This window comes from Typopeltis vanoorti, chromosome 3 (genome assembly GCF_054136105.1).
Source record: "Typopeltis vanoorti isolate ZY-2024b chromosome 3, IOZ_Tvanoo_1.0, whole genome shotgun sequence".
NCBI classification, from domain to species: domain Eukaryota; kingdom Metazoa; phylum Arthropoda; class Arachnida; order Uropygi; family Thelyphonidae; genus Typopeltis; species Typopeltis vanoorti.
This window is the reverse complement of record NC_143551.1, coordinates 31399054-31412582: the sequence shown is the minus strand read 5'-3', so window position 1 is coordinate 31412582 and position 13529 is coordinate 31399054. Positions and strand designations below refer to the sequence as shown.

The window sequence follows — 13529 nt, the reverse complement described above, 5'->3', positions numbered from 1 at the left end:
TGAAACTTGGATTTTTCAGTCTATAAGACAGACAAACAAACAAGCAAGAGAATACACTCAACTGATGCTACTTGATACTCAGTAGTATCTTTGTACTACAAAAGAAAGTGTGAATGATAGTGTTAATGGTTTTACAGAGAATAAAAAAGATGAGATAGATGCAATGAGTGAGATCGCGTTGTTGAATGGTGCGATACAAAGGGCAAAACAGCAGCTAGAGCATATGAGCAAAAGTCGACTGAATGAACCAACCAATAATAAAAAGTATGACAGGAAAAATAGGCGTATGAGTGTGAACATGAACAAAATGAAGGATAGAGTGCTGTATGGAGACTCGTTAGTACGAGGTGTGTTAGTAGAGGATTTGACAAAATCGTACCAACCTGTTGCGACCATAAAGGATGTAACTGAGTCTATTAGAGAGCAAAAGGAAAGGGTGAAAGAAATAATTGTTGTGACAGGTACGAATGATTTGAAAGGAGATAAAATGGAAATGATAGAAGACCTGAACGAATTGTTTGAGGTAGCAAAAGAAAAGAGAGAGAGAGTTAGAATGATTAGTCTTTTGCCACAGTATGACAGTGAAATATTTAAAAGGAGGGCCATAATTGCGAATGACTTTATGCGTGGGTTATGTATGACGAGTGGTGTGGAATTTGTGGATGTGTGGAGCGAGATCGATGGGCGAAAGCATCTATATAAGATGGATGGCTTGCATTTGAATGGTTATGGTGTAAGGAGACTTGAGAAAGTGTTGCTGAATGTAATGGATGTGCAAATTCAGGGAAACTAGATTTATTAAGGGGGGGGGTAGATATACAGTCCTTAGGAAGGCAGTTGAATGTATGAATGAATATAATATGCACGAGCGAATAAGGACAACAAATCAGAGTGGGATAGTTAATATAAGGCATCAAGGTAGGGTTAGAGCTAATGGGGTTCTTAAATTCATGTACACTAATACTAGGAGTATTAGGAACAAGAAGAGTTTTTGGCCATGGTGCCCTTCCAGACCACAGGTTATTGGTATTAGTGAAACATGGCTGACTGTAGATGATATAGCTAGTGGGATTGAATGTGATGGGTATAGTGTGTTCAGGAATGACAGAGAGAATAAAATGGGGGGAGGAGTATTGCTGATGATAGCTGATGAGCTACAGCCAAGGAGAATAGAAGTTGAATTGCAGGATAGAGAAAAGAGCACATTTGAGGCCATTTAGTGTGAGATTGTGGCTAGCAGAACTAAAGATACAATTGGGTGCTGCTATAGACCAGGTGATGGAAAAGATGGTGGTGACAGTATGCACAAGCAAATAGAAGAAATGAGTGGAAGGAGGGTAATTATTATGGGAGATTTCAACTATGGTCACATTGATTGGAGTGAGGAGAGGACACACAGGAGGAAGGAATTGGATTTTATGCGGTTATTAAGGGATAACTATCTGCGACAGCATGTAATGGGAAATAGTAGAAGTCAGAGAGTGCTTGACCTAGTAATTACATCTGAGGATTTGGCTGTAACAAATATGACCACATTACCACCAATTGGTGAGAGTGATCATAGGGTCTTGACTTGGGAGGTGGCTAAAGGTGTGGAATTTTCAATTAAGACAGGGTACATGTGGAATTATCGGGCTGGAAAGTATGACAAGCTTAGGAGTTTGATTGGTTCAGCGCCATGGCATGTACAACTGCAAGGACTACAAGTTGATAGTGCATGGGAGGCGGTTAAGAAGTGATTGCATGAAGCAATGGCTAACTGTATACCTAGAGTGCGAATAATAAATCAAGTAGGGGTTAAATGGATGAATAACACCATTAAGCTTGAGCTGCAAAAAAAGAAACAACTATGGAGGGAATTTAAGGAGAAAGGTGACCGGCAGGCACATGAATGGTATAAAGCGCAGGCCAGAAGGGTAACGAGTGTGGAAAGAAAAGCAAAAAAGGATTACGAAAGAACATTGGCCATGCAGGCTAAAGAGAATCCTAAACAGTTTTTTAGATATGTAGCAAGTAAAAGGAAAAATGTACATGGCAGAATGATTTTAAAGAATGCCGATGGTAGGGTGGTAACTGAATCAGTTGATATAGTTGAGTTACTGAGTAAGCACTTTGCAAGTATATATCATCCAGGTGGAGACATTGCAGAAACAAATAAACCAGTAGATTATACGGGAATTGTGGTGAATGAAGTGGAGGTGAGTGGTCTATTGCATAACCTCAATGTCAATACATCCGTGGGATTGGATGGTACACCAGCTCGAGTCGTACGAGAAGCAGCTAAAGAACTGTTAGTACCCTCCACCATTTTGTTTAATTTGAGTCTCAGGTCTGGGTCAGTCCCGAGGGGGTGGAAAGAGGGGAAAATAGTTCCACTGCATAAAGGTGGTTCCAAGACTGCTGTTGTAAATTACTTCAAGGTCTTAGAGAAATTAGTCACAAAAAGAAGACCGGATTGGATAGATGAAAATGGGATATTGTATGGGGGACAACATGGTTTTGTGAAGGGTAGATCATGCCTCAGTAACTTGCTCACGTTTTATAACACAGTGACGGCTGAACTGGATAGGGGTAATGTGTTTACAGTGATACTACTGGACCTTGCCAAGGCCTTTGACAGGATACCACATGGAACCCTAATAAGTAAACTGGAGCAGATGGGGATAGATATAGGGTTGGTGAGATGGATAGGAGGGTGGTTGAAGGAGAGATATCAGAGAGTGGTTTATGCAGGAGTGGAGTCTAAAAGACGGCTTGTGACTAGTGGGCTTCTGTTCTTGGACTACTCCTTTTCAATTTGTTCATCAATGATATAGGAAAGGATTTGAGAGGAAGTGTTCACTTGTTTGCTGATGATGCAAAGTTGGGTAGAGCAATTGTGAGTGCACAGGATGTCAAAATTTTACAGGATGATTTGGATAGTTTGGAGGACTGGGCTAGGAAAAATGGATGTCAATTTAATGTGGCAAAGTGTAAGGTTATGCACTTTGGGGTGAAAAGAATAGCAGCAGTATATCGTATTGGTGGAACTGTACTCCAGGAGATTGATGAGGCCAGGGATTTGGGAGTGTTGGTGGATAGGGAATTGAAGTTTAGGGGGCACATTGCAAAAGTGACTAAATCAGCTCATCAAATCACTTGGCTTCTGAAAAATACTTTAACATGCACAGACAAACAAGTTGTTGATCCTCTGTATCGAGCCTTGATAAGCCACCATCTGGACTACTGTGCCCAGTTATGAGCACCAGGGTTTCTTCGTGATGGGGAGGAAGTGGAAAGGATCCAGAGACGAGTGACCAAGATGATAGCAAGTCTATGGAATGAACCTTATGAGAATAGGTTGAAGAGATTGGACGATAGGTGAAGGAGGGGTGATATGATTGAGACATTCAAATTACTGAAGAGTTTCTATAAGATTGATCCAGAAGATATTTTTGAAAATATGACTGGTGGTGGAAGGACTAGGGGCCATGCCTGGAAGCTGGGCAAGAGCGTAGTTGACAAGAGAGTTAGAGCCAGGTTTTTTACTTGGAGAGTGGTGAATGAGTGGTATAAGCTTCCAGAGTCTGTTGTGGGTGCTACGACCGTGAATGAGTTCAAGGCAAGGTATTATAGATACTGTGTCAATGTCGAATAGTTGTTCTTGACATGATGTTAGGGCCTCCCTCGATGAGTCTGTCGACTCCTTGGAGTTTCCCAAAACAATAATAATAATAACAGACAGCTTTATTATTATTATTAAATATTAATCCAATACACAAGAAGTCAAGGGACCTATAATCACATCATTGCCATGTGTGGAGGTAAGGAGAGAACTGAGACAGAAGTTTATTGATGTTTTAAGAGCTGAAGGTTGTAGTAGTATGGGAATACTTCATGAGGAATATTCCAGAGGACAGAGGTGGATGGAATAAAAAATGATGAACAGAAACAGGTTCAGTGTGTTTGCAGTTGCACAGTTAAGGAGTGCTGGGCAGCTGCAGTTCTTGTATTAACAGGTGCAACAGAAGGTGGTGGAATGATGGTTGCCAATTCACTGAAGCAATGACCATGCCATGAAAATACCTGTAAAATAGACAAAGTGCTGAAACACTGCATCTGCAAAATAGGGATTGAAGTGAATCTGTAGCAAAGGTATCATCTATGAGCCTACCTAATTGCCTCTGGACAGCATTGAGAATTTTAAGGTAAGTTTTAGGTGCACCACACAAACATGGGAGCAGTATTCTAAACAGGAGCAGATTTGTTGAAAGTTTATTTTTGTTTGGTTAGAATATCATAAATTTAGTTTAATCCTTTATCCAAGTGTGAGCAAACAAAGTTTGCACCTGAAAGTATCTTCAGGACTGGGGTAAGGTTGTGCAACACCAGGTCGACTCCTTGCAAAGGTGGAGCAAGCTACTATCACTCCTATCTCTGTATCTCCTGCAAAACACATCTCCTTGCAGATATGCCTAATATTATGCATTAAGGGAAGGGCCACTACCCAGACTAGTTTCGACCTTTATTGAGGTCTCTTCAGTGGGAGCCAGGCCCAAGTGGAGATACCAGCCACAAGCATTAGCAGGTCATCTCTACCTACAAGAATTGCCAAATGGCGTGCCACCTTTTTAATAAATTACTCTGGATTTAGAGAAAGATGTTGAAAGTTTATTTTTCACTTGGTTAGAATATAATAAATTTAGTTTAATCCTTTATGCAAGTGTGAGCAAACAAAGTTTGCACCTGAAAGTATCTTCAGGACTGGGGTAAGGTGGTGCAACATCAGGGCAACTCCTTGCAAAGGTGGAGCAAGCTACTATCACTCCTATCTCAGTATCTCCCATAATGCAAAACACATCTCCTTGCAGATATGTCTAATGTTATGCATTAAGGGAAGGGCCATTACCAAGACTAGTTTCGACATTTATTGAGGTCTCTTCAGTGGGAGCCAGGCCCAAGTGGAGATACCAGCCAGAAGCATTAGCAGGTCATCTCTAATTGAGGTCTCTTCAGTGGTCATCCCACTGAAGAGACCTCAATAAAGGTCGAAACTAGTCTAGGTAGTGGCCCTTCCCTTAATGCATAACATTAGACATATCCGCAAGGAGATGTGTTTTGCATTATGGGAGATACTGAGATAGGAGTGATGTTAGCTTGCTCCACCTTTGCAACAAGTTGCCTGGTGTTGCACCACCTTACCCCAGTCCTGAAGATACTTTCAGGTGCAAACTTTGTTTGCTCACACTTGCATAAAGGATTAAACTAAATTTATTATATTCTAACCAAGTGAAAAATAAACTTTCAACATCTTTCTCTAAATCCAGAGTAATTTATTAAAAAGGTGCACTACCTATGGCAACTCCTATAGGTAGAGATGACCTCCTAATACTTCTGGCTGGTATCTCCACTTGGGCCTGGCTCCCACTGAAGAGACCTCAAGTTGCCAGTTACCAGACCCCGAGAGAGAGCTACATGTTCCAGTCCTGCTTCGAACCTGTTCCAGTGGATTCCAGCAACAGTTTAGGAGAACTGAAAAGAGAGCTCCGACTGAAGTCCTGCCATGGTAAGATTTCTTTGTTCTTTCTGTGGGTTCTTTAGGCCTATACACGGCATTCCACTATATTTTATAAGAATAGACTATCCTTGGAAAGTCTTCTTCCTTTCTTTCTTTAAGTAATGTCTTCAGTTTTACCAAGGGTAAGAACCCTCAGGTTTGAAATTGATGCTGATATTGAGAAGAGGACGTTTGCGATGACTATAATTAACTATGTCGGGGCAGACAACATTTCTGGTTTTACCCCTTACTGGGGGGGGGGGAGGTTTCAAGTTGTATGCACTAACATTGCAACTAGAGAAAAATTACTGACAAGAGTCGAGTGCCAGGGAAAAGTTTTTCATCCTTTTGTGGTGGGAAGTTTTTCCAAAAGAGTAAGAATAGATTGCTTCCCACTAGAATATCTCGAAGAAGATACTGACATCATAACTAAAGTCTTGTCGAAATGGGGAGCCGTGCGTGATATAAAAATTGGCACGGACGCTGACTTCCCTCAATGGAAGTCAGGTGAAGTCACCTTTTCCATCATGATGAAGGCAGAAATTTGAATTTCATCAAGATAGGATCGGCCAGGGTAATGGTCAGCTACCCTGGCGTAAAGCGACAGTGTTTTAAGTGCAGTGCCCTCGCGCATCTCGGGGCTCAGTGCCCGAAAATGAAATGCAGGAACTGCCTGATAGCGGGCCATACATTGGAGAATTGCCAGTCGGCCTGCTTAAAATGTGGAAACACAGACCATAAAGTGGACACCTGTCCAAGTAGAAACCATGCAGAAAGAGTGGGAGGTACTATTATGCCCAACACTGCAACACCAGAAAACGATAGCAGTGGCATGGAGCAGAACGACTTCCCAACCCTGAAGGCTGCACATGAAAGGGCAGCAACAAAGAATCACACTGCCACATTGCAAAATGGAGTAACAGAGAAACCAACAGACAAAAACGGTAGAAGCAGCCAGGAAAGACACAAAGCATGAGGAGCCAGCCAACGACCGAACCACCGCCACAGAAAATAAACAGAAACACCAGCAGGAAGGTCCTATCACGGTAGTTGAAGAAACAGTAGAAATGGAAATTCATAGCGAAGAAACCACGCAGAAAAGGCCAGGCAGACCTGAAGAAGGGAATGTGAAAAAACCAAAACCATGGAGTCTGGGCATAGCTGAACCTGGAAAGGTAACAGCAGAACCCGCAAAAGCCAATGCACCAATACTGCATCTGCTAAAAGACTTCCCCGAGGATGCGAAGGTTTTACGAAATGGAATAGAAACATTCGGAGATATATTACTTATCCTCACAGGGAAAAATGGGCCTAAAGTGGTAAGCACAGAGTGGAGCGATATGTTTGTCGAAGACATAGACGAAATCACTCCAGAACAAATCGAAGAATTTATTGATGCAAAGGATGACGCGGGAGCAGCATTGTACAGAGGCCTAGGAATGCTAAACTACTCCCACGGAGAAAAGTTAGCAGATCACATCCTCAAAACTCACAACAATAGAAAGCAGGAGGATGTAAGCCTTGCTTAACAGGCAGACAAGTCAGTAGATTCGTCGTATTGAGCTGCCAGACTCGAGAAGGAAAAAAAAAAATTTTTTTTTTCTTTTTCTCTTTCCCTTTCAGATTAGAATTTTTGGTATGAAAAGGTATTTGTATATTCCACAGGATATTCCACAGGAGGGGGTACCGTGAGAACCTGGGCTGCGAAGGCCTACATCGAGGCAGTGTAGCTCCTTGTGTGCTGCATCACCCAGGCCAGGCTCTTCCCCTGCTCTTCTGATCATTCAGTTTGAAATTCCGAAATTCACCTAGTTTATTTCTTTGGTTCTGTCTTACAAATTGTTATATGTACGTCTTAATGTTATTTACCAGTTCCTTTTTTGTGTGTTGCTTCTTTCATTTGTTTTTCCCCACTTTCCTCGGGCAGTCATCTGAAGAGGTGACTGACCGAGGAAAGCTGAAAAGAACGGATGGAGGGAGATAATGTTGGAGATCTGATTGGTGCTGGCATTTAAGTCAGAACAAGTAGATCGACTGAGGCCTCCTTTAACTATCTACTACTATCCACTCTATCTTTCTCCTCCTCTCTCACTATCAAGCTGATTCTCAGCACAACTTTTTTTGACTCTTAAGAGGCCAATGATGAAGAGATATGAACTCCCATTCTACTTCAATAAAGGTCGAAACTAGTCTGGGTAGTGGCCCTTCCCTTAATGCATAACATTAGACATATCCGCAAGGATATGTCTAATGTTATGCATTAAGGGAGATACTGAGATAGGAGTGATAGTATCTTGCTCCACCTTTGCAAGGAGTCGCCCTGGTGTTGCACCACCTTACCCCAGTCCTGATGATACTTTCAGGTGCAAACTTTGTTTGCTCACACTTGGATAAAGGATTAAACTAAATTTATTATAAAAGGAGCAGATTTGGGATTTACATATAGTTAAGAGTTGGTGAGGTGTAAAATAGGCTCTTGAACGAAAGAGAATGCTAAGTTTCTCGGATACTGAGGAAGCTATTGATGTGATGTGTTTATGCCAGGAAAGACTGGAAGTAAACTTTAGTAGTCCATGCAAAGAGATCTGATCTTGTCTGGTGATTTGTGTATTACTGAGGATAAGGGAAGGCGAGCTGGGCTTCTCTTTCAGATGATAAAAGGAAAGACTGTGTTTTGGTAGCATTGAACATAACTAGGTTGTCCTCTCCCCCATTAGAGGATAGTATGTAGATCAATGCTTAAGGCACCAGTTGTATATGATCTTGTAGCCTGGGATGTTAAGAGTACTGAATGGTTTGTCAAATGAACAGGATAAGTAGACAGTGCTATCATCTACAATGCTGTAGATAGGATTAGTGGTTATCATGAGTAGGTCATTTATGTACAGGAGAAAGAGAGTAGGTATAGGCTATGACTCACAGAGAATAACCAGAGAGAGAGAAAGCTGGCTACCTAGTTACACAGGGTAGCAAGGAGACCAAAGAATGGCAATTTGTTTAGTAGGCCTCAATGACCCACACAGTTGAAAGCATTGTCCAGGGCAATACCATATGTTTCTGTGAACCTTTCAATGGTATATGTCCAGAGGTGGGTGATGTAAGCAACAAGATCAGCTATGGATCTCAAATGGCAGAATCCATACTGCTGGTTGCTAATTAATTGGTGGGCATCTAAGTAGTGGAGGAGTCAGCTATTGATGACTTTCCCCATTATTTTGGAGGATAGAGGTGATGACAATTGGTCAGTGGTTTGATGGTAGACTTCTATCACCCTTTTTTGGAACAGGATGGATATGAGATTATATCCCTGCATTGGGATATGTATAATAAATTACAGAGATGATGCAGGATGGATGTTAGCTCTGGAAAACAATGTTTGAGAACTGGAGAGATGCCATCAGGACCAGAAGACTTTTTGATATCCAGGTTATTTAGTAGTTTTCTGATATATTTTTTGTTGAAGAACTATAGAAGGCATACAGTGCTTGGATTCTGGTATGGTAGGAGTTGATTTCCCTTGGTCATTTATGGAAAAGAGTTTGAGGAAAAGAGTGACACCAGGAGGTCAGCTTTATGTTTGGGTGAAGTGAGAGGTGCAATCAAGATGAGAGAGAGGTTGAAGTGCAGAAGAGCACAAGTTGCATCTAATGGCCATAGCAAGCGACCAGAAGGCACAGCTTCTACTTGTACAGGAGGCAAATTTTTTGCTAGGTCTCCTTTATGAAATCAGATTTGGATCTGCTGATCACTGCTTTACATATGTTGCATGCTATGATACAGGCAGAGTATGAGGTTGGAGTTCCTGATGAGAGCCAAATGTAGTAAGCTGACCTTTTTTTTCTTCATCTGTTTTGATACACTTTCGGTTGAACCTGGACTTGGAAAGCAGATAAGGATTATGGATTGAATGGTGAATGAATGCCTTCAGACCATTGAAAATAATTTCTGACTCATTCACAGCAGATGTTAGGGTCAGATGAGTGGAAGCAATAGTCAGACCAAGGAAAGCAGGAGTAGAAATTCCAGAGGTCATCTCAATTGGCTCCTTTGTAGTACAAAAAGATGTGAGGTCAGGAGTGGTTGGAGGAGGGACATTCTGTGTGAGAGGAGAGACTTGTACAAGATTGTGGTCTGAGTTGCCAAGGGAGAGGTAACCTCGCGCAGTGTATCTGGAAGGAAAACTGGTCAAAAAGAGATCCAGAGTATTTGGAGAGTGAAGAAGGAATTCAAGTGGGTAGATGTACAATCTGTGTTACATCATTACTTATAGCAATGATGTATATTATCGAACTTATAACAATAATGAATACTGCTTTTTGTCCTGTTTAGTCAGTGGTGTTGAAGTAATGGACAAAGTTGGAGTTGTGGACACTGAGGTCACCCAGGAAGATGACTGCACTATTTAGATAGCTGGATTGCAGGTCATCGAATTTCACAAAAAGGAATGTGAAGAGATCTGAGTGGTTATCAGTGTTTGGAGAACTGTAAATGCAACAAATGAATGTTACTAAATGGGGATTGAAAACCTTGAGCCAGAGGGTCAAAAGCAGGGAATTCTAAGTTAACCATTCTCTGGCAGGCTATGTTAGAGTTCACAAAGGCACAGGTGCCACCATTTTGGTGAAAATAATCATGAAGTGTGCAGTTTGAGCACTGAAAGTGGACAGTAGATGTAGCTGCGCTCTGGGTTTCTGTCAGGAATAAGATGTCTAGTCCACCATCACTTGCAGTGATGGTGGACATCATTTATGTTTCTGAAGTGAATGTGAGGTTTTAGTGAAGAGATTCTGGCATGGTTTGTATGTTGTAACTGGTAGTAATGTGACTTTTTTGAAGGGATTAATTTGTGAGGGAGATTCACTTTTGTCACAGTGTCACTGTTATTTTGAGGGTCTTCATAAGTTTGATAAGATGATAGGATATAGTGTGGACATGCAGTGAGAGAAGACAGAACAGTCTCCATGCCATGATGTGGCCTCAACAGTATCCCCCCACACAATATATTGAGTGAATTGTTCTGCTATATGCATATAACTGCATAGCTATTTAACTGTCTTATTCCATTACTGCTGCTTGACCACTGGTTCTCATTTTAATAGTTCATGTTTTGTTTTGTTTTTCTCCTGAGGAAACTTTCATAAAAAATACAAAATCTAGTCACAAAATCTAAACAATACATTTGTTTAATATTTCTGTGGTCATGATGGAACACCTTTGTTATGAAATTCAAACTAAGAGGTCTAAGAGTTAGATTTACAAATTTTTTGGTAGGTGTATTCAGGTAAAAACCTTTTATGTTTGGGATCCTCATTAAAAAAAAGTTACGTGTACAACTCCTTGATTACTGTAGAGTCTTGAATTGATTTATTCTTTGTGAGCTTATATGATTGTTGCAAATGTAAAGATTTTATTTGTTACAGATAAGAGACCTAATGATAGAAGAATCAAATGTTATTGGTGTTTGAAATTACTTGATTTCAACAAGAGCAACAATCATGCATTTCTATCACATTTATTCAATTTTTCTCTTTCTTTTTTTTTTTACTTTTGTATATTAAGAGCTTGGCTGAATTATGCAATTCATTATAAGAACTCATCATTAATAAATTGATAAATTCCATTACTGGTGTAATGGAATTTATCAATTTCTCTATTTTAGCATTCATGTTCTTTTTAACATCTTTTTCACATTTTTTTTTCAAACAAAGTACTTTCTTTCCTACCTATCTTGTAATATCCTGCACATAGTATAAACTGCAGTGTGTCCAAGTGTCGTACCAAGAAGATTTCTCATAAGCTGAAAAAGAAATTAGCAAAAGTTAAAGAAAATTAATAATCTGTAATTAACATCAATTACAGAACATATATAATTTAAATAAATGCACGAGAAACGACATATGCCAGTGTACAAGGTCACTGAGCATATAAGGAGATTGCATAATCTGTTTTTAAAATGTTTATTTTGTAGTTGTAGTATACTTGCTGTATAAGACTACCACAAATTTTACACTTGCTACTGATGGATTCTTACACATCACTTTTACCTTAATATAATGGAAGCATAGATATCGCAGCAGGTATTTTCTTTAATGTAATTTATGAACAATGTCTTCCAATATGAGCCAATCAAAATGGTTTATGTTTATACCAGTCTTCCATTTCATATATTGTAATTCAAGTTATCTTCATGCCAATAAGGTTTCATTAGAATTTAAATGGATGATGATAATACATATGAAATACAAATATTTATATATAAAATATATGAGTATATTAATACATTAATAAATCAGTATGTTATTTTGTTAATCATCATAAGAGAAAAGCAAAATCTTATAAAAACACAGTACATACGTATTTGACTTAACATATTATTGGCTAAAAGTACTGGAAAAATTGCTCAAAAAATAGATTCTAAATTAAAGAATTCAGGAATGGGTGGATAAGATATGATACTCTATGAGGTGCAACATGGTTTTGTGAAGGGTTGGCCATGCCTTGATAAATTACTGACTTTTTTACACACACACACCAGATAATGACCTTAGTATGAAGGATGAAACATCAAGAAATTAAAGTAATTATTCCTAACACAGTTGTGGTCCCCATAATTTTACTGACATCAATGTCATAATAAAGTTATCAACAAAAGAAAATTGAAAACTAATGAATGGAATACAGTAGGAAATGAAGAAAAGGAATATAATATCTGCATCATTTATCATTTATTGAACATTCAAATATCATAGATATTAAATGCAATTAACGAAATAAAGGAAACAAATTTTGATGTTTTTTCCCAATGATTAATTAACTTCATTCTGCATTCACACAAAATTTGTATTTTTTTAAGATCAAAGAAGATGCATCACTACTTACTTTCCAGCTACATTGTGTGAACCTTTCCACATTTACAACTCGACACAAAGATGTAACAAAATGAGGCAGTGTAGGCGACGGAAGATGACTATAGCATATTACGGCATCTAAAACATCTAAGCATAGCTGTTAAGTAAAACAAATAAGATATTAAAAAAATTCACACTTAACAAAGCTTGCATCTAAAGTATCTTCATGACTAGGCTTATGTGTGTGTGTATACACTCACTCACTCTCTCTCTCTCTCTCTATATATATATACAGTAAAACCCCTTTTTTTTACACTTTCCAGGAGACTGATGGAAAAAGGTGTAAATAGCAGGAAATGTAAAAAACATTAAAAAAAGGATAAAAGATGACTTACTGCTAGCATGTGACTTTACATACTAGATTATAAAATTTAATAACTAAAAATAAATAAATTTACAATTACATTTATCTATTTAAAAAATCTTTAATTGTTGATTGTTTTTGCTTTTTCTGCACTCTTATAAGTTCCACCTGCCTCTCCACAGTATATAAGGCATTAAATGTTAGATCGTCTCCTGATGCACTTGCAATATACAGCCTCAAAACAGAGATAGCCTCCATTGATTCTTTACTAATAGGGACAGTAGGTTCTTGATCACAGTCTTCTTCAACCACTGCTTCCTCTTCTATTCATCAAGGTGGCTGGAAAGGATGCCTTCTACACTTGGTACCATTGATGTCATCACATCAGCATCAACATAGTCTTGAAATGAGGAAGACTCATCCATCACATACCAGTTATCGGGCTCTGACATATCTTTTTCTTCCTCCTGTAGTTGTTTCTCCTCTTCCGCACATGTAACTCCTGCCTTCCAGAAACAGTTGGATATGGTTTCAGGAGCAACATGCAACAATGCTTTGCCCACATAATGCATGGCATCAAGGACTGATATGGTCATTTGTTTTGGGTCCATACCATTATGATGCATAAACACAGCTTTTTCAAGAAGCATTTTTCTATATTTCCATTTAAATGCATGGATGATGCCCAGATCTAATGGCTGAAGCTCACTTGTACAATTAGGGGTAAGAACACTAATCTAATGTTTCTGAGCTTCAGATCTTCAGGGTGTGCAGGACATTT

The 13529-nt window shown here is 39.2% G+C and overlaps 1 protein-coding gene across 4 annotated transcripts in view; it reads right to left on the bottom strand.

Moving 5' to 3' along the window:
• Positions 1 to 13529, bottom strand: part of gig (TSC complex subunit tuberin) — a 943661-nt gene that overhangs the window by 688809 nt on the left and 241323 nt on the right. For all 4 annotated transcript variants that reach the window (XM_090415521.1, XM_090415523.1, XM_090415524.1 and 1 more), the window contains exons 10-11: positions 12416 to 12541; positions 11260 to 11333 (exon numbers count right to left, since the gene is read on the bottom strand). In XM_090415521.1, coding sequence (XP_090271647.1) covers positions 11260 to 11333; positions 12416 to 12541 — 200 coding nt within the window. The remainder of the gene's footprint in view (positions 1 to 11259; positions 11334 to 12415; positions 12542 to 13529) is intronic.